Below are 21,725 nucleotides of genomic sequence, written 5' to 3' on the forward strand. Positions count from 1 at the left end.
ATATTTCGTGCAAATCTGGTTTCTCGTAATCATATGAACATACAGGAGCACCAGTTAATCGTGTGTGTGCATATCCTTTGGCACGTAGTCTGCCTGGTCAATGTGAAGTTGGTCCATATTATTTTGGCCTGACGTGTTTACCCATTCCGAATGGTCAGTACTATTCATGCGACTGGCTTTTGGTGTGCCTTTCCCTCCCACTGAATAAAACTTCTACCGGTTCATGAATCAATTCCTTCAGCATCTATTGAAACCATGTGGCCCAGACGGTTGCCAAATCAGGAGCATGGGAAAAATAATAATTGCAGAAAAATATGGAAAAAATGTTTCGTCTGTAAAATTCAAACCAGGGATATAATAATTTGCAGAAGGAGCAGTAATTTTTGTGATGCATCTAGCTGCGAAAACAGCCAGATAAACAATGAATGTGTATCAACTTATAAAGAAATGGAGCATGGTAAAATTTTAACTTGCCTGCATTTCACCATATTACTTATGTAGACACAAATCTGAGTTTTCTGGGTCATTTTACTGATGCTGCTTATTCACTGGAGTGTTGGTGCTATTGTGGCCCACGAAGCTGCAGCTGACGATTGTGTTGGCCTTCGAACAGTGAGAAATTAGCCACCCCTGCTTTAGAGCATAAACACATTTTTTATAGAAGAAGCATGCTTTGTCTGTTTTTAGATTATAAAAATCATAGCCAAGTGGTTCTCAAACTTTTGTTACCCACAGCTGCCTTGCTCGATTCATGGTTCATCTGCGGAAATCTACGACGATTCAGCACAGTGAGAGATTATGTGTATTTATATATATTATTTATTATATACATGTTTTGCCAATATAACATTCCCTTCCCACTTTTTCCAGACTTAGGACATACTTTCAATGTCGTCATAAAAAATGTATCGAAGGTATTGGATCATTCCGAAGAATACTATACACTATATACATTGTCTCTACACTATGGAGACAATGAAGATTTATTACAAAGACACCTGGATTGGAAGGCCAACATGAGGAAATCGTAGGAGAGATCTGAAATTTGCTATAGAACTAGGGAATCAGTCCAACGTCATTACTGATGGCTTTGCAAAAAACCAATGATAATATTGGTTGGGCTGGCATAATTTATCCAGTAGCACTATGAAGTCCATCATCCCAATATTTGGGAACTCATGACGGCTCTGCAGAAAGAGAAGCTAATGGAAATCAAATTAGAGCAGTGCATTTTCGGCCAGTATTAAGTCTGGAAAAAGTGGGAAGGGAATTGTTATTTACAAAACATAATCACTGCGTTGAATCGTCTGCACTGGAGGTTGACCATCTACTTGCGCTTGGCAAGGGTTCTATCCTTCAGTCAGCGATTTCTCATTATCAACGATAAAAAGGAAGTTTCTGCAACCATATCCTTCATGAATGATAATGCGGATCGTGTGGGAAGGACAATTTTGCATGAGGGCCCTCTCGTTCAAGGTCAACTTTTTTTCAGCGGCGATGCAGTCAACTTGTGTTGGTGGATGATTGTTACGATTCTGAAATTTCTACAGGTGTTTTCGTCCAAAAAAAAAACAACCAAAAAACAAATGATAGATGTATAACAAAGAATTTGTGCAATTGAAGATTGTGCGTGTTGCACAGTGTATTATTAGGAAAATTACATATTTCAGCAAATTAAAAATTTCCAAAGTGCAGCAGCAAGACACAAAATAAGTTTTTAAAAAATTTTAAGGGTGCTTGATAGCCCAACAGGTTGATAAAATACTTGCCTGAAGAACCAAAGGATGTTTAGAGGTGTCACAAGTTCAATACCCGGTTCGTCCTTGTCAGAAACTTTCCTGGCACAGGGGTACAACAGAAATGGTGACATGACCACAGAAAAAGATTGCTACTGCAGGGTGTCCCACATTGAGGGGTTAGAGCACCAACGTCTTGGTAAGTATTATCAATTTACCTGTCGTTCGGAATCGGTAATGAATGGTAGGTCCGGGTCTAATTTGCCCTTGTGTGCAAAAAATGACCATGGTGCAACCAAAATGGTCAAAGATTTTAGTCACAGCATTATCACTTAGTGCAAATGAAAACTCATCACTAAACAAAGAAAAGTTTTTTAAAAGAAATTCTCTAACTTTTATTTTTTCCTTATTTTCGCTACTGTAATACATATTAAAAGAACCAATGCTTTCCTGTAAAGGGGGGATCGATATTCGGGGGGAGGGGGGTAGAGAGGGCACAAGATTTTCTTCCCACAGACATTTGAGTTACTCACCTTCAGAAAGCATTTTAAATTGATGGGAATAAAAAAATATAGCATGGGATGTATCTTCGCTAGTTTTATTTAAACTAAAATATTTTTATTTTTGATCATCTTTGGGTTGCTTTCCTCAAATCTGTTTTAAAACGGGAAGTGTTTTCCCATAATTAAATGAAATTTACGCAAAGAATTTCTTTCAATGCAATATTGCTTCAGAACAGGGTTTAAGCTGGATAAAAAATTCCTTTAGCAAAAATGGGGGGAAAAGCTTTAGCAAAATGCTACAATGCTAATGTAATGATTGATGGTTGGATGTCTACTCGTTGCGTACCTCCTGTACGCATTTTTGCGAAAGTGGCTAATACTTTTTTCGCATTCTACGATTTTCTTTTGTATTTCGCAAAAAATGCGACCGTAGCTTAAACCCTGCTTCAGAAGGATAGAATGCCACCAAAAAATACATGTGCAATCACAAAAAAAATAAACAGTGTTGCACAAGTGCAAGATCATTGTTGCCATAACTCAAGAATCAAAAAAGAAATTCATATTCTTAATAGTAGTTGTACGCTTTCAGAATAACGTTGATTGGTTGGATGTTAAATTACTCTCAAAGAAAAATTTTTGCCCACCTTTCTTTTTACATGGTCTCTCCAGATTGTCCTTGAGCTTAGGACATGCAGTTAGGAAAAACAAATAGATGGTTCTGCCCCTAAATTATATTGCGCTAAATTATCCAGCATTGAACTGTCATGGCATTATATAGTATTTTTTCATTCAAAACCACTTAAAAGAAGCATAAATAGGCACACGAATCAATAACTCTAGTGATGCCCTTCGGAGCAGCGAAACACACACTTTGAGAAACACTGGGCTAGCCCTATTAATAAATTATCTGAGCGATCAAAAACAAAACAAAAATGAGGTAGAGGGAATGCTGATAATAAAGGTTTTTTTTATAATTTCTTAGAATCTAAACCCCACTCCCACACGATTTATACCCTTTCTTATCAAGGGAAACATTCATGCGACGAACTGTTCTTTTTAAAATGTTTTATTTCCAACATATTTATGGCGATACATGAGCGTAGACAAGACTAGATAATGCCTCTCTCAAATATTACGTACAAGAATTCCAAAAAAAAAGAAAACCGAACGTGCACAACTATGAAAAAAAAAAAAAAATGCATTGCCGTAAATATAAGGGTCAATCAAATGAAAACAGAACACTTGTTATAATTTGGTTTATTTTTGAAGGTGTGTGGCAAAACTTTGTTTATAGGTACAGCGAGATGGACTTGCCCTTTGTAGTTGCACAGAATAAATATGTTATGTGCTGGTGATCGCCTGACATTATCGTCCAACAGATGATTGTTTTTTCCTCTGCATTTGTAGAATGTTTGTGAGTAAAGAGCAACATGGTGTTTGATAGTGTTTTAGTGCCAGGAGTTGGAATTCGCAAAGTGCATCGGCAAATGAAGGCAGTGTATGATGAACATTCAGAGCCATCCTTAGGTGTGTGCTACAAGTGTGGTCGCACCAAGCCCAGCACTTACAGTAATACTAATTCCTTTCATAAATTCCAGAATTTTGTATTTTCATCGAGAGAGAAATAATTCTGAACGTCCATTAATTTTCTGAAGTTTCTTCTTTCATTTATTCTGAATATTCATGGTTTTACTTTTCTAAATTTTTGAGTCCTCTCCCCATAGAATATATAAAATTCTAAGGTAAAGGAGCTCCAAAATTATCAAGACACCTCTGGCAAGGGTGGCCCTGTGAACATGCACTGTTATTGACTCATGTGCAGGGCAGGCACAAACGTTTCTACTGTGCAGTTTCCTTTAGTGGAATTTCCCTGTAATGGCACAAAGCCAAAACTCATTCCCACCTTTTTGCTGATGTCCCTTATTGTGCATCGTCTGTTTGAGCTGATTATCTGGTCGATTTCTGCCACCAAAGTGTCCATGATGGCAAGCTGACTGTCTGAATTTTGTTGTTTCCTTGCCGAAATGAAACCTCTTCATAATTAGGCATAATTGCAAGTTAACTTCACACGTGACATCATTTTGGGGAGAAAAAGCACAGGCAAAGGACTTTTTCAGAGTAAATTTTCTGAAAAAATAATCTTTTCCCCTCAAAAGTAGGGATTGTTTTTTCAATTGTGGTAAAATTTTGAAGATAAAGAATTTTTCTGAAGTCTGAGAAGAAAATCTCAAGACCTAGCAACTATGTTATATAACTGTTAGGGGGTTAACTGTCACTCACAAGGTTTAAACGTTTTGCTGTAAAACTTTGTCCTTTATAATGAAAGATGCACTAAATATGATCAACAAATTCTTTTCAATTGTGATTTGCTGGCATTTTGATCAATCAACTCAATCTTTCAAATTACAACAAATTAATGGAACTGCATTCAATGCTCTTTATGCTTAAATTCGATTCCATCTGATCATGGTTTGTACAAATTTTCCCTCGCCAAAATTCTATTGTAACAGCGAGATAGCTTCAAAAGTCATGTTTTAAGGGATCATGCAACAAGCATTTACAGTCGTTAAATGTGCTCTATATATATATACATATATAAAATTTGTATTTTTACTCGTTTTCCTTCTAACGAGCCATACATTACAACAGACAATATACACACACACAATGGCATTAAAAATAATCATGCCTATAAAATTTTAAATACACATCTTCACTGCCAAGAGCTTCACAGTGAGAGCGAAATAATTTTCAGTAAATAAATATGCATAATATTTACAAAAATGAATGCGTCACTTATCACTTCACGAAAAAAAATCTCACAATGCAAAAATCAAACAAATGTGCAGCAAAATTACTCTCGACGTAACTAGTCCTTGGCATCCCCGATGCCATCTGGAAGTATTGCGAACATGGCTTCAGACTCTGGCAAGCAAGGCGAGTCGTATATCTTGCACACCCTTGTCTCTCCTCTTCCTTTCCGCAGATACAACCTGGTACGGCAATGCAACAGTGAGAGAGTATTAGTTTTCTTGAGCGAATACAGGTAAAGTCTATATGCAGTTGAAAACAAATAGAAATAAAGCTTAAAAAGTACATACAGTGAAATTTTGACGACACATTTCCACACCACAATTGATACCAGATCGATAAGATACTTGCCTTAAGTACCAAAGAATCTTTAGAGGTGTCGCGAGTTCAATACCTGGTTCATCCTTATCAGAAAAACAGGGGTACAACAGAAATGGCGACATGACAGCAGATAAAATTGCCACCGCAGGGAGTCTCCCATCGAGGGGTTAGTGCACCAACCTCTCGATGAGTATAAAAACAAGCCTGCCATTCGGAATCAACAATAAATTGTAGGTCCCGGTCTAATTAGCCCTTGTGTACAGAAAATGGCAGCGGTGTGACAGAAATGATCATTCAAGTGACCCACAGCATATTAATTACTTAATTTACCTGTGGCACATTATCAGATCCTCTAAAGCGGCCCCTGACACATCTCCAGATCACTTAAGTGACCCTCGGTAAATTTTCAGATCACTCAAGCATGTGCCATCTTAAGAGAGTCACACATCTGACCCCCGAACAAAGTAATTTTTCTGAGGCCCTTACCTGTTTCAAAATATTTTGTCCTACAAATTTACAGGCTTGCTTAGTCTCAAAATTTCTAGCCAGATCTATCCTCTTTTCAAGGGTACCTCCTTCTGCACTTGAGATGCCCTGGCCATGCTTGGGTGGGCCCATGAGTTAAAACAGCACTGCACTCAGGTGACCCACAACACAGTTCCAGAGCACTGAAACAAAATCAGTACCAGTTTCTGGGCTGCGGACTGAAAAAGTTATGCACCCCGGTGTAGAACATCCGGGAGACTTGGCAGCTACGCCATTATCATGCACCTATGGAATTTATGATTCTTTTTTTGGCATTTCTTTTCTAGATCTGCATTATTATCACCAGAAATTGCCCTTGTGGGCATTTACTGGAGGCACAAAAAGAAGTAAATAATGAATTTTTAACATAAAATTTAGTTTGGTGTTTCCACCCTATATATATAAAGAGTTCATCACAATACACTTGCGTGACTTCCATGGAAAGTAGCAGCAGCTTCAGGGGTTCAAGCACCCCTTATTAATTTTTGGAGCAGAAATTTTGAAAATGGAGTAATTTTTATGTGAAATGCCAAAGGTTTTGTCAAAAATGATTGGAACGAATAATTCTAAATAAATTTCCTTCACAAATTAAAAGTTCATTTAAATTTTTTCTGCAGTATATTATCTGTCACTACTAAAACATACATTACTGAAATTACAAATAAAAATTATTTGACTGTTTTCAAATTAAACGCCATGCATACTGAAAACCTAGGCAGCAAGAATTTCTGCTGCTTAAACACCAAAATCTTATTCATTCTGATATAGCAAAAAAAAAGTGCTCAGAATATAAGGGTTTCCGTGAAAAAAGTTAGCTTCTCACAGAATTTAAAGAAATGATTAAATTTAAAAGCGAAATAGTCCGGATCCGCCGTGCTGAACCATTCAAATCCTGTTTTTAGCCCATAGCGTGGGGCGTTTTTGATGGCAAACAGGTTTTTGCGTGTTTGGGAATCAAGTAGAGAAAACACTTTCCATAGCAGAAAGCCTCTGCACGAAGCTTGTGAAATCTCTGAAGTCGCCCATTTCACCTATAGTCACTGGATATACCACAAAAAGGTAAAGAGTTTGTATACGTCGGACTGCTATATCCAATAGCTACATGTGAAATGAATGACTTCAGTGATGTCAAAGCTTCGCGCAGAGGAGGCTTTCTGTTGTAGAAGGTGTCGGTAGAGTAGTGGGTTTAGACGCAGATTTCCAGATGACCTTCTATGCACAGACAAAACAGATCGGCTTCACGAGTTTGTCTTCTCTCAAACTTTCTCACATGCATATTTGAATTCATCGTTACAGTAAAGATCGGTGCAATTTTATAAAAATAATAAAATAAGTACACCACCACAAGAACCTCAAAGACCTGATTTTTTAAAACCAATTTCCGTAGTATTGAAAGTGTCTGTTGTAACTCTGTCTGTTCACTGTGGCTGTCCAGAAAATCCGAAGCAGTTGGCAACTCTGCATAATAGCATGTTAATAGATTCTTAAAAAAAAAATTTCTGCTGTTTTCTCAGTCTGAAGAATGCTAAAATATTTTCTATATGAATCACGAGTCGCTTTCAGAAGTTCAGCATCTCAATGACAATTCTTTTTCAAACTTTTCATACCCTTGAACATAAGATTTTGTGTGTTTTATTCCATTAAAGCATTAGATGGACAGATTTTTCATTGTTCAGACACTTTTTTGTTAACACTGAACTCTGTCACTGTCTGCGTTACCCTGTGCTAAAGATAAAAGAAAATCACTCCAAAACTGGCAAAATTTTGAACTTTGGGCTGCTTTCAAGGTTACAAAGTTTGAATATGTCTGCCTAATATCTATCTATTCTCTGAACTGATGTCACTTCTTGTAATTCTTTACATTGTAGTGCAACCCACTCATCACATAATTGGTAGTTCTGTTGGTGATACAATGTTAAGCAACGTCCCAGCAATAAGCGAGGGAGTAATGTACCATCCCAGCAATGCACGAGAGGGAGTGCGAAAAACAAGAAGAAAGAGTGCAAACATTTCATTCTCTCCAACATGTTTCGGAAAGGTAGGACATTTATATATAATAGGTATGCCACAGAAGTTACGCAAAATGAGAGCATGCTCCTAGCACAAACTCCTTCCTTTGACTATTGTTAAGAGCATGCCCCTCCCCCACCAATGCAGGAGCGGACCATGCGGCCATATTGGGCAGCTATAGGAGGAGTGCCGAATGGAGTTGAAAGGGTGAAAAAAGCTTTGTCTATATAAAAAAAAAAGACTGTGGTCAGCAGCGCCAAAAATAGGTTCTGCACGGGTAGAAATTTTTTTCCTCAAGCTGCCCATTTTTGCCAAATAGTGATTTTTGAGATGTGAAATTGTCACGATCGGCAACCGTAGATGATAACGACCCAACCGCATAGTGGCTAGATGACAAAACTATGGATATTTTAGCTGAAGTTTTTACAGATCCTGTTTTTTTCTCAATGATCTCCAAAAAATGTTAGTAATTTAAACAAATAAACCAATACCCTTTTCAATTCTTTGCGAAGGCGTGTGTGCAATCTTGTGGGAAATGAAGCAAATTTACGTTGTAGATATGCTGTCTTTGAACGCAGGTTGGTAGCCGCAAAATTAGTTATTTTCAGTAACCTGAAGGAGAAAAAACTCCGAAATCAGAAAAATTTGGCATATTCATTCAGGGGCCAGTGGGTTATATCAATAAAGGTACAGGATTTTATACTTCAAGGTAGTAGAACTACTTTTCAAGGTCACAAGATAACACGATTGTGGTAGATGGTAAGAAGTGTAAAAAATTGAATTTTTCCTCTCCATTTGTTTCTTTATCTTGGAAAGAACACATTCCCCGAACAAAATTGTCATGCTTCTTTTTCCTAAATTCCGGGTATTTGACACAAATGCACAGGGATTTGGCGCACCATGTAGCAAGAGAATCGTTTCAGCAAAATTGGCTCAGCTCTTGTACTCCTGCAACTTCCTAAATACTTCGACAGTTAGGTTGGGCCAAACACTGTTGTCATTAGATCCCAAGAGAACAAAAACTAACAAAATTACTTCAAATTATATTGAAGCTGATTATAAGCGAGAAATAAAAAAAATTGTCACAGTTTAGAAATTCCTTCAAGAAAAATTTTCATAGGCCAAAGGTTCTTAACATTTTGTTTCATGGATCAAATATGTGTGCCAAGAGTGTTCAACCTTTAGACAGGCCACTTCTTTGATTCGAAAATGTGCCGTGGGCCACAATATCAAGTGATCTGGAACAGCACCGCAAGTTACTTATGTGAATTGTAAATGTGCCATGTTGGCCTTTGAGCGTTCTAAAACTGTGCTGTAGGGCATTCCAGTGTTTTAAACTATGCCACAGCCACTTATGTGATGTGGAACTACACCATGGGTCACTTAAGTGATCCACTAGAAATGTGCAGAGGGCTGTGAGAGAGATCTAAACTATACGACAAGTCACTTAAGTGATTTGGAAATGTGCCATGGGACACTTTTAGTGCTCTAGAATTGTGTTGTGTCATTTCAGTGATCAGTAAATATGCTATGGGTCACTTAAGTGATCAGTAAATGTGCCGCAAGTCACTCAAGTTATCTGAAAATGTGCAGCATGCCAGTTGAGTGCTTTAGAAATGTGTCACGACAACTTAAGCCACCTATGCCACTTGGTGTTTGAAGTTGCGGGCCATATCAGATGACTTAAAAGACCATCAGTTGAGAATGTATGTCCTATACCAGCAGTTCTCAACTGGTGCTCCGTGTGCACTTCCCAGGAGCTCCATGACCACTCGAAGAAAATAAAAATAAGCTAAATTTGAAAAAAAAAATCAATTATTTTTAGATAATACAAAAAAATCAGTAACTGATAAATCAATAAAAAAAAAAGACCTACGGGCTCCGCCATAGAAATTATATGCCAAAAAGGGCTCAGCAAGTCAAAAAAAAGGTTGAGAACCACTGACCTATGACAATAAAATGCAAGCTACGGATCTGTCACAGTATATAGTAATTAAAAAATGAGTTTATTGTTTTTTTGTCCAAGCTCGCGGTCCCTATAAAATCTCTCCAAGGATCTCTCTTATAGAGAGATTTATTGTAGTAAAGAATATTGTGGTATCGAATATCGTCAAAGTTTCACTGCATATATATATACAATGGAACTCCATAATGAACTCCCTGTTAGCAGAATCTCCTGTTAACTGTTTTTTTCTGAAGTCTTTGAAACAGGGCCTCAATGTATTTCACTCTACATATACCCCAAAGCAGAATATGCCGAAATGTGTGACGTACGTCGCAGAACAACCAGTGCTGTTGCAGAACAATCTGGAAGAATTTTAAGAAAAGTGTAGAAAAACGCTATTATATATATATGCGAATTTTTACCGCAGAACATTTTAAGTCAGCTGAGGGCTCGTTGCAGAACACCACAAAATATTCTGCTTTGGGGCATATATATATATATATATGATATCCCTATATCAACAGACACTCCCAGTAAGTGGACAAAACTTCCTGTTCCATGGTGTCTGTTATTGAGAGCTTCTGCTGTATAGAAGTGACCAGAAACATTTACAAATATTTCAACTCACCTTGTTGTAGAGGAATGAGCCATGATATTTCCACCAATAGGTTTCTTCGGGTCTGCAGCAAACATGGATGCTCCATCTACTTGCGAGACGACTTGGTTTGTTATCACTACAGCAACTCCAAACTGACAAGATATTTAACAGATATACACCTGTTATGTCCCATACATAATATTCTCGAAATAAATGACAGTGTAAAATACAGATATACAGTACAACCTAGATAACTCAACGTGCGAATAACTTGATTATTCCGGTAACTCAACATTTATTATTTCCATAATTGGTACAACTAAATTCAATTGGAAAAAACCTCCTCCAACTTGGCTATGATTTAAACTGCATTATCACAACTCATTTAAGGAAATCACCCATGAGTTGATCGGTTCCCAAAATTTTTATGACAGCACTCTCGCATGTTTCATTGTTTCTGCTGATTGATTGTGACAAAAATTTTTTTCAGACAGAGGAAGTTTTTCCTCTGTCTGGAACCTGGAAACCTCACCCCATGGACTATGAAAGCCACAGATGTGAATAATTTCTGAAACTTTTGAGTGAGAGACGATCAAGAAAACTAGATCAAAATTGTTTTAAGTGTGAAAAGGAAAGTTATTTTTTGGACAATTGCACTGCTTATTCACAAATAGCAGATCTAAACCTAAGAAAATTTCCTAACCTAAATTGCCAAAACCTAAGAAAAGTACTTCGACAAACACAGATTTTGCTGATGTTCTGAAAATAAAAGACTTGAAAAATTTGATTGATTTCAGCTAGAATGGTGTTTGCGAAATGGCTGATTAAAAATTCTGGTGACAATTTGATTTTTAACTTCTCCAATCTTTCAGAGCTTGCAACTCACTGTTAAATCTAGGAATTTCAATGAAATTGGTGTTAACTTATGGGTTTTTTTCTGCTTTTCTGAAATACATGATTAGTTTGCATATAGGTCTTTCAGAAACTTTATAAATTGCGGTTTTTCTCAAAATTAATGTATTTTTTCCCATAATCGATTGTTTGCAATAACCCAAAAACGATTCAGGATAGGACAGGGTTGGATGGGTGTTTCATGTTCCCCTTGGGCCAGCCTATCACTCCCTTTCGTTTGGCAGAACATGTCATGTTCACCCCCATAGAATTGTTAAACAATATACAGGCACATAATTATAACATGCATAAACAACTTCTGAAAAATGTTAAAGGTGAAATGAAACTAACTTGACATCCACTGAAGTTGACATGTTTTTTTTGATACTCTTGGGATTGTCGAGCTATCAAAGTTCTACTGTATTTGTGACTGTATCGACAGAACGAAATTTAACTTAAATGTTTTGAGTTAAATTTAATTAATGTTTTCTTCTATTTTACAAACAAATATTTATTAGAAAATGCTCGATAAATGATCGGAACCAATCTCAAATAGCTGAACCGCAATGCAACCATTTTAATAGAAAAGAGGAAAGAATGAAAATTAAATGATATTTCGATTTCAGCATTCAGTAAAAAAGTCAACAAACAAAAGAGTTATTAAGTCTAATAAACCAAAAGAGTGACAAGCCCCTCATCACAAAATACCGATTTTGATAATCGCCCGATCAAGGTAAAATAACTAATCGAATAACACTGACAGAATAAGTACTAAATCGAACCAGCACAACACATGAATATGAGCTCTGTCCTAGACGTAGCAAGATGTTGTACCAGAAAGAGCGAAACATTAAAGTAGATCCCGCTCCTAATATTCCCTCTTAGAAATTTTTCCAGCTTAGTATGACGTATTTTCTTGGTCCAAACTTTTGTTAATACTCATTAAGATTTCCCATTTAAAGTGTTTTCTTACTTACAATGTTTTTAAAACATAATAAAGCTGAATCCATTGTATTGATAGCCAACAACTTTCGAGAATGAAAATTATGGATATTTTATGTGGATCCAAATTTTGTACAAAAACATAAAAAGGATTTTAGAACAACAAAGTAGAAATTTTTTCCCCTTTGGAAACGAAAGACATCGCACTAGCCATTGTCAATTAGCATGAAGTAGTCAATTATCCCCTAATATACTTTAAAAATTACCTGCCATACTATACTCAAATTGAAATCACTGTGACAATCACCATAGGGCCCAAAAATCGGTAAGACAATAAATGATAAGTATGGTCCTATTTGACGGTGGGTAGATCAAACAGATGATGCCTGTATTGTAAAGCCAGTCTTTACCTCGTCAATCACGATTTGGTGCACTGGCAATTTACTTCAAGTATGTGATGTCTCTGTGTGTGTGTGTGTGCGCAGGCAACAGACACTTTTTGGATAAATTCCCTGGGAATTTTTTTCTATCACTGTCTGAATGCGAGAAAAACAATATTTTAGTGTTCCAAGAGATGAAGTAAAACTGGGGAGATACAGCATCTATAGTCTACTGTAAAAATCAAAACAAATTGAGGGGAAAAAGTAATCTTACTTCATCAACTATCCTCATGAGAAGCCGTAGAAACTGTGCTAAATGTTGCTGACGAGCAGCCAATTCACCCCTGCCACAATAATCAGTTCTGTATAAAGCTGTTGCGCTGTCCACTATCAATAATGCATACCTGAAAGGAAAGAGAGTAGCTAATTAACACATGTCAGATATTGATCATAAATTGTCAACAAATGTGCATCTACTCTTTTTTAAGATTTTTAAAAAGTACAGGGTACTTGTAATTAAGCTAACACAACTCTCAGTCATCTGTAGCTCGATTTAACGACCGGAATAATACCAAACTTGGTGGAGGAGAGACTGATAGCAACAACAGAAGGGTTCTGTGAAAAAAATTTTTTGGCTCAACATGTTGCCGTTCCAATCTACATAGTTGAGAATTTTATAAAACGCAGGTAAGAATTCAAAATGTAAATTCACAGCAATGTAGGACTCAGCATCAATTGGGATCTAAAGACGTGAGTAAAGGACTGAAACACATTCTGTGGACTAGCTCAATATGCATTTTATGTTACCACAGCACATTGCTAGTGAAATTGTTTCATCTTTACCAGTTCGTAAAAGCTGCAGCACTCTGAGTTTAGAAACTGACACAATTGGTTCAGAAGTTTGGAAAAAAACCGGCTTGCCTGTTTTGCCTTATGTAGGACAGAAACCAGTGTCAGAAAAGCCACTGTGGTCGAGTGGTCATAATGACGGACTTGCATCGCGAGGATCCGGGTTCGAACCCCACCATCGCCATAGTGGTGGTCGGCTGAAGTTGGTTTCCTGTGGTTCCCAACTTCGAGGCGCAAATGCGAGCTGATCTCCACATTAAAAAGTCTCGCCACAGAGAGCAACAGGCGTACAACGATCAATTATTCAATCATTACACTTCACTCATAGCTATAAAAACTGGTGGCAGATGGCAACACCACACATAACAAGCATTACACAGAAACAAACTTTATGTCAGTTTTCACTACACACACATTCCCGCATGTACCAATTAGTTAGAGGTTCCGCAGAGGAATATGAACAAGGTACATGTATGGTTTAGTAGTAGTGTCAGAAAATACAACTACAGATGTTGTGACTGTGATCATCTATGGCACACAGGGGATTATTGGTACCAGCAGCAGCCTGGAATGCAGTGTACAGGATACACATAGTGTGGTCCTGTGGCAACATTTGAGAAATAATTTTTTTTTCTTTGTGGAATCCTTTTGTCGCCATTAGTTCCCCTGCCAAGTTTGGTGTCATTCTGGCTGTCAGATCAGACTACAAATAACTTGGGATCTGGAAATTTCACCTCAGACATTTCACTCCTGGTAAGTTTTGTTTCTGGAAATTTTGCACCTGACATTTAGTCTGCCCTCACTGTATGAAAGATTTACTGTATGAGTGAGTAACCATATAAATGACCAATTGAGTGACCATATAATTGAGTAAGTGAGTAACCGGATGAGTGTGTGTGACTGACTGTATGGTTGAGTGAATGACCAAGTGATAACATAATATTTATACAAGGGATGAAATGTCAGGTGTGAAATATCCAGGGCTGAATGTCCAACTCACTTATTTGGCCATTCATATGGTCTTGCACTTGGTCACTCACACAGTCAGGGCAGGTGAAATGTCAGGGGCAAAATGTACTGGGAATGAAACGTGCTGGGCAAAATATTGGGGAAGTTTTCATAAACCAGATGAGTAGGGTCAATTTAATTACAACCACCCAGTACATAGTTTTTATTGTTTGTCTTGAAATTCATCCATGAAATGCAAAAGACTATGATTTTATCCAATTCCTTAGTAATCTCTTCAAACTACCACAATTGAGACAAGTTTGCAAAGCAGCAACAAATATTACCTAGATTCGCACATCATAGCTGCAGCCATCAGTATAAGCTCTGTTTGATGATCTGTGTTGCGAGCTCGAGCATATGCCACATTGTCCAGTACAGCATCTGATTTGAGGTTGTACCTAATAACAAGAAAAGTGATACCACCAATCAACATGATTTATAACTAGATATACATTTGTAAAATCATTCATAAAATGAACTACCGTTGAAGTTCCTTTTAATGACCCTGTTACACAGACATTCCATATATTCCATTATAGCCACTGGTAGGGTAAGTCTAATGTAGCAATGTTTCTATGCAACGACTATCCTATATGTTTTCTTTTCAGAATAATGAGCATCAACTGTATAAAGGATTTAAAAACATAAATTTGAAAAATAACAAAAAAGAAAATCCCATAAATTATTAGCCGACATGAGCGTTTCTCAACCTATCAGGGAGACAGTAATTTGATTAAAACTGAATGAATTGTTGTAACTGATGTTAATATCCTTATCGTTCCATGAAAATTAGACTTTCATATACAAAATAACCATATCTAATCGCGAAAAATGTGAGAAGATCCTAGGTACGAGATACCTCTAATTACACTAGTCAATAGCCATTTTGTATCTGGCATGTGATACATCATTTCTTATGGATTTTTGGGTGTAAAATCTGAATTTGCCCTTAAAAATGCACTAACACATCACATACAATATTATGTAATTTAAATTATTATTACATTAAAAAAATATACCAAATTACATATTACTTTATATATTATGTAATTTATAGATTTTAAAAGTTTTTGTGTTGCTTGTATAGAGATTTCATGATGAAATTCATTTTTGAAATTAAATCTGTGCCTATTCCAAACTATTTGTAAAAGCCTGGATGTTGGCGATCAAAAAATCCTGAAAAATGACCATAAAAAAATGACCCAAAAACTCGAAATATGCTTTAAAAACTAAAAGAAAAATTCAACCAAAAATGCTGTTAAAATAACAAAACAAATTTCTTTAGAAACTGAACCAGTTGTTATATCAACTGGATATCAAGGAAAAAGAATTTCTCAGTATCTATTGAAAATCCCATCTATTCTAACCATTGGATTTCATAAAAATTGCCAATGGAATTTTTCAAATAAGTTCATAATATATGAGTGGGTGAGGAAATCTACAAGACAAAATAGAAATTTCTGAAAAGACAGGATAAACTTCTCTCAACATGAACAGATGCTATTGCAGATAATTGTAAAGGAAGGATCTGATCTAGTCACAGTTTCTATTCAATTTCAAAACTTTTAGACGTTCCCGAAAGCTATCAAAATTTTTTCTGCTGGCAATAAGTCCACTTTTTCCCCTTTATTTTTTTTCAAATTTGGGATCCAAGATGTGATTAAGAACTCACTTTTAGTCTGATTTCCTTTGAAAATTTCAGGTGCTTTTAGAGATGAACAACATGAACACACTTTTACCAAGGCATCCTCGCTATGGAACATCGTTATCAGACACATTGGAATCCTTCAATTATTATTGTTGGTTTTTTTTTATCAGGGAGATTGCATTTCACAAGAGAAAAAGCGGTCTCATCTCACTTTTCTAAATCAAATGCCCTTAAAAGTAAAATATCAGTAAACTTTGAGAGATTTTTTAAATTTATTTAAAACCAGTCAATATTAGCCAATATTGCATTTCTGTATTGTTACGATAGTTGTATAACTCAGAGGTGTGAAGTGATAGAAAAAGCATTTTTACTGAATTTAGCCCCTGAAAATTAGGTAAGTCTACTTATTTGCTAAGCAGATACAGAAAAAAGTTTCATTTCATTGACTAGAGTTATAGCCAAAAGATAACCTTTACGAAAAAATTTGCTAATCACTACTACTATTACTGGAGGGTCAACAAGTAAAGAGCTGCAGCGAATTGCACTAAACAAACATGCATTTCATGAGAAAAACGTTCATTACAACTAAGTGATAATATTTATCAAGAAAAATACAGGAAATTGGGATTCCCAATACAGCAAATATGGGACACCGCCAATTGTCCCAAAAAATGTTCCCACAAGTCTTCAAAATCAACAATTGTTGCTGAAATTGCTGAGACATTACAAAGGTTTTTAACAGCTGGCAAATGTGAAGATAGATTTAGGAAAAAGAGAGAAAATTCAACTGCCCTTGCAGGGAGTAAAACCCATGTCCTCTCACTTGCAGGCTGAGCATCCTAGACCACTAGACTACATGATCCTGTTCAGTGTACATGAGCTCTAAGGAAAAATTGATATATTCGTTGCCTTCATAGTCTAGTGCACTCACCAGGCCAGCGAGAGAACATGGGTTTGATTCCCGAAAAGGCAGCAAAAATTCCAGTTACAGTCCTGGAACAGGCCAAGTAATAAATTCAGAATGGGGGTCCCAGAGAGCCAAAACACTTTTTTATTACCATATAATTACTTTATGTGGCAAAGTTTGGCATCCAAAAGGTATACGTAATTACAGAATTTACAGAAATGCAGAAAAAACTTTAATGAAAGAAAAAATAATTTCAGAATCATCGAGACAAATTTCAGAATTAATAAAAGAAATAAGTAATAAACAAATCATAATCAGCAATAAGTTACTTTAAAATAAATAAAAATTCAAGTATATTGAAAGAAATAATTTCAGAGTAAATAGAAAAATGTATTATTAAGGGAGCCCAGTTTAATAACAAGCAATCCCACCGTATGACTTGGTGGTCCAAAAGCTCCATGGAACGTTTTAATTTGGCCCACGATGTCTGAAAGGTTGAAGACCGACTGCTATGTAAGTGAGTATATATGGTCTGTGATATTGTTTCAGACATTTTACTGGTCCTTGGGTTCAGGAAGGTCGAGGAATGCTGGCATACATAATTGAAACACCATAAGACAGGAATATAATTGAAATGCATGAATTTGAAACACATATTTCATTCGACATACCTCTTGCTAACCGCAATCAGTCTCTCTGGACGAAATGTTTGCTCTGTGTCTATGTAAATGCATTTTCCCTCTCCCCCACCAAAGTCAATAGGAAGCTGTTGGCATGAAATAGAAGAAATGACGTGTTAAAATGACTTTAAAATTAGTTTCAGGAAAATAAAAACATCAAAATGAGTGATATTATAAAACAATGCTCTGGAAAAGGAGTTTTCGATTCCTTGATTGAAATTGTCAAAAAAAAAACATGATAAAAAAGGAATAATATAATATAGTTAATTGATGCCAATGCATTAATACAATAGAGCATCAATTATCCAAAATGATTGGGGATTGAATGTGCTCGGATATAACCGATCATTCATGGAAAAAAATTGTACCAGTGTCATAGGAGCAATATGAAACAAAAAAAAAGTGATATTAATATTAAACACAAAACTGTATATATTTTATATCACAAGTCTTATAAGTGAGAGGGAAAGCGCTAGCAGCCTGCTAGAGGAACTTCTACATAACATGTAAATTCAAAACTCAACAACTTTAAAGAAACTTACTTGGCATGTAACTGCTAGAGTGTGACAAAGTTGAGTTTTCCCAGTACGAAACTCTCCAAATATTTCTGTGATCGAGCCTGTCTCTATACCACCTAGGAGTTTGAACAAGGATATAATCAATATTTTCAATTACAAATATAGTCAAACTCGGTTATAACAACATCGAAGATCCCTTGAAATTTTGCCGTTATAACCGAGGTTGATATTTTGAAGACCTTTGAAAAGTGAATAATATAATCAAATGCAATCAAATATTGTACATAAAGTTTAAATTTCATGACTAAGGTATTTTATTCAGAAAAATTTGGGCCATCGAGACAATGACACGGAACATTATCAATGCTCATAAAAAAAAAGGAAGTGTTGCAGATTGCCATCGAAATACTCAATTATTACTTATTAACAGCTGTAGGAGGTAAATGAAGCGCTTCAGTAAGTCTGTAGTGAATTAAAATGTATTCACGAGGGAAGAAATGTTGAACATGGCACATACATGTATGATGAATATTTATAATTATAGATGATTGAAATTCGGGAGATACGATAGAGATTTGGAAGACTAGACAGCAGGAAAATATTACCTCCAAGAAGTTTGTCCAATTCTTTAGATCCAGTGGTAAGCTGGATAATTTCCGAACGCTTCATATGAAATTCGGTAGCTGTAGTGAATCCCATCGGTACCAATTTCACAGCCTCTGCCTGCAATCGGTAATTAAAAGAGCTGTTATTGAAAAAATTCTTTTTCAACTATTCAATTACTGATATCATAATAAATATCCGCAAATTAACTCAAGTTTATGATTTGTGGTCATTTATTTACTTATATCAATAATTGAATATTTTTGAAGAGTAATTTTTTGAAGGAAAAAAAAATCGAGAGATTATATTTCTTACCAAAAGTTTGTCTGCTTTAGCTTCACTGATCCCTTTTATTTGAAGGAGAGATTTTTTCGGAGCGAAAGCAACAGATTCGACCGTATGATAGCCAGCACTTTTGAGCTTCTTCACATCTGCTGCATTTATGCCATTTCCCTATTAGCAAATGAAAGTATTATTTATTACAAAAAACACAAAAACATAACAGGCAGGCAGCGGTGCATGTACGTTTTAGTAATAGCACTCTGGGCTAGACAAATCTTGGTTGCCTGTTGACTAAAAAATATGCATTGGCACTAGAAATTTTCTACACACGATGACTAAATTGGGAATTCGTGTAACTAATTCCACCAAGACAGGAAAAGCTCACAATCCTGGAAATGTGTTGAAAAAAAAATATTTTGGCAGTTATTTTTAAAAAAGAGTTAGATTTTTAGAAAAATTGGCTGGTCTCTAATTTTTTTTGTCAAGCCTTGGTAGTACTACCGAAGGATTAGTACTAGAGGCGTTGCGAGTTCGATACACTATTCCTTGTCAGAACTTACTTCATTAAACACAATAGAAACAAGGTGACTTTTCTCTCAAAACGAGCAGAACTCTGGTCTATTGTCATGAGCAATTACTACAGAACAAGTTATGCATGTGTACCCAACAGCCTACGTGTGTATCTAGAGTGGTGTGTGTGAACTTTAGCAACACCATCTATTTTTCCAACAATGGGTGAAGCGTAATGATTAAATATTTGCACCATTGTAGGTCTGTCTGTAGCTCTCCGCAGCAAGAATTTTTAATGGTGGACATCGGCTTGCATTAACAATTTCTGCTGGCCACCAATGGGGTTTGAACCCAGGTCATGGCGATGCACATGACCAACAAGATAACTCTTCTACCGCTCACAATCTCTGCTCATATCACCATATGGAAATGTACTACCAATTGGGTTGGGTCAGAAGTACAACTTCACTGTATAAACCTACTTCACCTTCAGATGATAACAGTAAAAATCGGAATGGCAACCTAGAAGTTGAAGGAAATGTGGTCACCAAAACTTGCCTTGATGGATGCTCGATGGAATCAACAACAGAGTAAGATGGTTCCACGAAATATGGCTGCCCTCTATAGGTGTTTGCCCTAACGCTGTTGCACTAAGCCACTGCATATCTTATTCATTTTTAAATATTTTTATTTGGGGGGTGGGGAAGGAATCAAGGGTCGTGAGCAGTCATAACAAAATAAAAAAACCGACTTGACCAGACATATAATAAAAGGGAAAACTTTTCTATTTCCCTATATTATGCCTTGGGTTGAATGAGGGTTGTAAAGCATAAGTAAACTTCGTTTTCCACCTACACTACAATTTACTGCCGTTATAAAGTTTGGCTTGAAATGAAGGAGCCATCACTCAGTGGTCACCTCAAGCTCGTTAGGGAAAATATCTTATCTATATTTTTCGACCAGATCAAACCTGGGACCTGAAGTCAACCTTCATGGTGGTAGACAAGCATCTTGCCACTCACGCTCTGCACTAAAATAGTTAAAGATAGCACATTGGCTTGAAAAACATTATTGTTGCCCATGAAAAATTTTGAAAAATTAGTCGAAATGCCAAGGTATTCAGTTGAAGACAAAGAAGAATGATTGCCCGAATTTGGCACAACCCTGCTCACGAAATCTTGGCCTTCAAACATTGATTTCAATGGACTACTTGTTCACAAAGCATTAATTACAAAGTTTGGTGTTGTTGCAAATGCATGAAAGCCATCAGCATTATCAGTATAAAGGTAGACATTAGTAATAATTAGACACAATAGTTAATAATGGTTAATATTATAAATTTTATAACCTCTAGGGCTTCGACTTTGACCCATCCTTTTTCCTCGCGATCCTCTTGATCATCCTGAACATCGGATGTCTCCGAGATCATCTCCATGCTGATAAACAAGTTCAAACTTGCTCTGAAAAAAAACATTGAATAGCGTATATTATAATTACGGCACATAATGAACAGTTTTAATTATGATAAATGATAATTATGCATAAAAATGAGAATAATTCCTGAAGTTTATTCTTTCCTCAAAGGAAACAAAAACAAACGCACACCCACTTGATTAGCGTTAAATGAAATTTCTTCACAACAATCGAACGTTAATGAAATCCCTCCAAAGTGTTTGCCTTGTGTTGCCATATTGTAAAACATAAACATGATTTGAAATGTTTAGAAATCAAGGTTAAATTTTAGGGATTTTTTTTGCTGGCGAATCCCATGAAAATTGATAACATTTTGAATTGAAAAAATGAAAATTTTTTAATGAATATTTCTTTATTTTGTGAACCTCTTTGAAAATTCATTATCAAAATTCATTATGACTAAGGTGACCATACGTCCCGTATTTCCCGGGACAGTCCCGGTATTTTCTGTTTTTTTGGCCGTCCCGACTTTTTGGCAAAAGTGTCCCGGTTTTTCCTGTATTTTACACGAAGTCTACTTGAATTTTTATTCTTTATTGAAGTCAAAGATTGACATTATTTTTCAACTCATAAATTATTTTACGA

At 36.1% G+C, this 21,725-nt stretch overlaps 1 protein-coding gene across 2 annotated transcripts; it reads right to left on the reverse strand.

The window, feature by feature from the left end:
- Window positions 1–3,287: 3,287 nt before the first annotated feature.
- On the reverse strand, window positions 3,288–21,350 carry spn-A (RAD51 recombinase homolog spn-A). Of its 2 annotated transcripts, none has more exons than XM_089248591.1 (10): window positions 21,277–21,350; window positions 21,016–21,127; window positions 19,191–19,328; window positions 18,878–18,995; window positions 18,297–18,388; window positions 17,746–17,840; window positions 14,804–14,917; window positions 12,937–13,066; window positions 10,480–10,601; window positions 3,288–5,232 (listed from the first exon to the last, which is right to left on the reverse strand). In XM_089248591.1, exons 2-10 carry the CDS (start codon window positions 21,100–21,102, stop codon window positions 5,109–5,111), a joined length of 1,020 nt encoding a protein of 339 aa, XP_089104717.1. In that variant the 5' UTR covers window positions 21,103–21,127; window positions 21,277–21,350; the 3' UTR covers window positions 3,288–5,108. The 2 variants fall into 2 exon arrangements, with proteins under 2 accessions (XP_089104717.1, XP_089104718.1); XM_089248592.1 differs by having other exon boundaries at window positions 21,271–21,309.
- Window positions 21,351–21,725: the final 375 nt, after the last annotated feature.

The sequence above is a fragment of the Pholcus phalangioides genome, unplaced genomic scaffold (genome assembly GCF_987345545.1).
Source record: "Pholcus phalangioides strain wild (caught in Gottingen) unplaced genomic scaffold, Ppha-v1.0 ptg000020l_1, whole genome shotgun sequence".
NCBI classification, from domain to species: domain Eukaryota; kingdom Metazoa; phylum Arthropoda; class Arachnida; order Araneae; family Pholcidae; genus Pholcus; species Pholcus phalangioides.

Bases quoted from the DNA above. Each gene is read 5' to 3' on its own strand.
- spn-A (XM_089248591.1), bottom strand. From the start codon at position 21,102: ATGGAGATGATCTCGGAGACATCCGATGTTCAGGATGATCAAGAGGAT. The intron at 17,841-18,296 runs GTAAGTTTCTTT...TCATGCCAACAG, and splicing joins CTCTAGCAGTTACATGCCAA to CTTCCTATTGACTTTGGTGG. The intron at 14,918-17,745 runs GTATGTCGAATG...TCTTGTTATTAG, and splicing joins CTGATTGCGGTTAGCAAGAG to GTACAACCTCAAATCAGATG.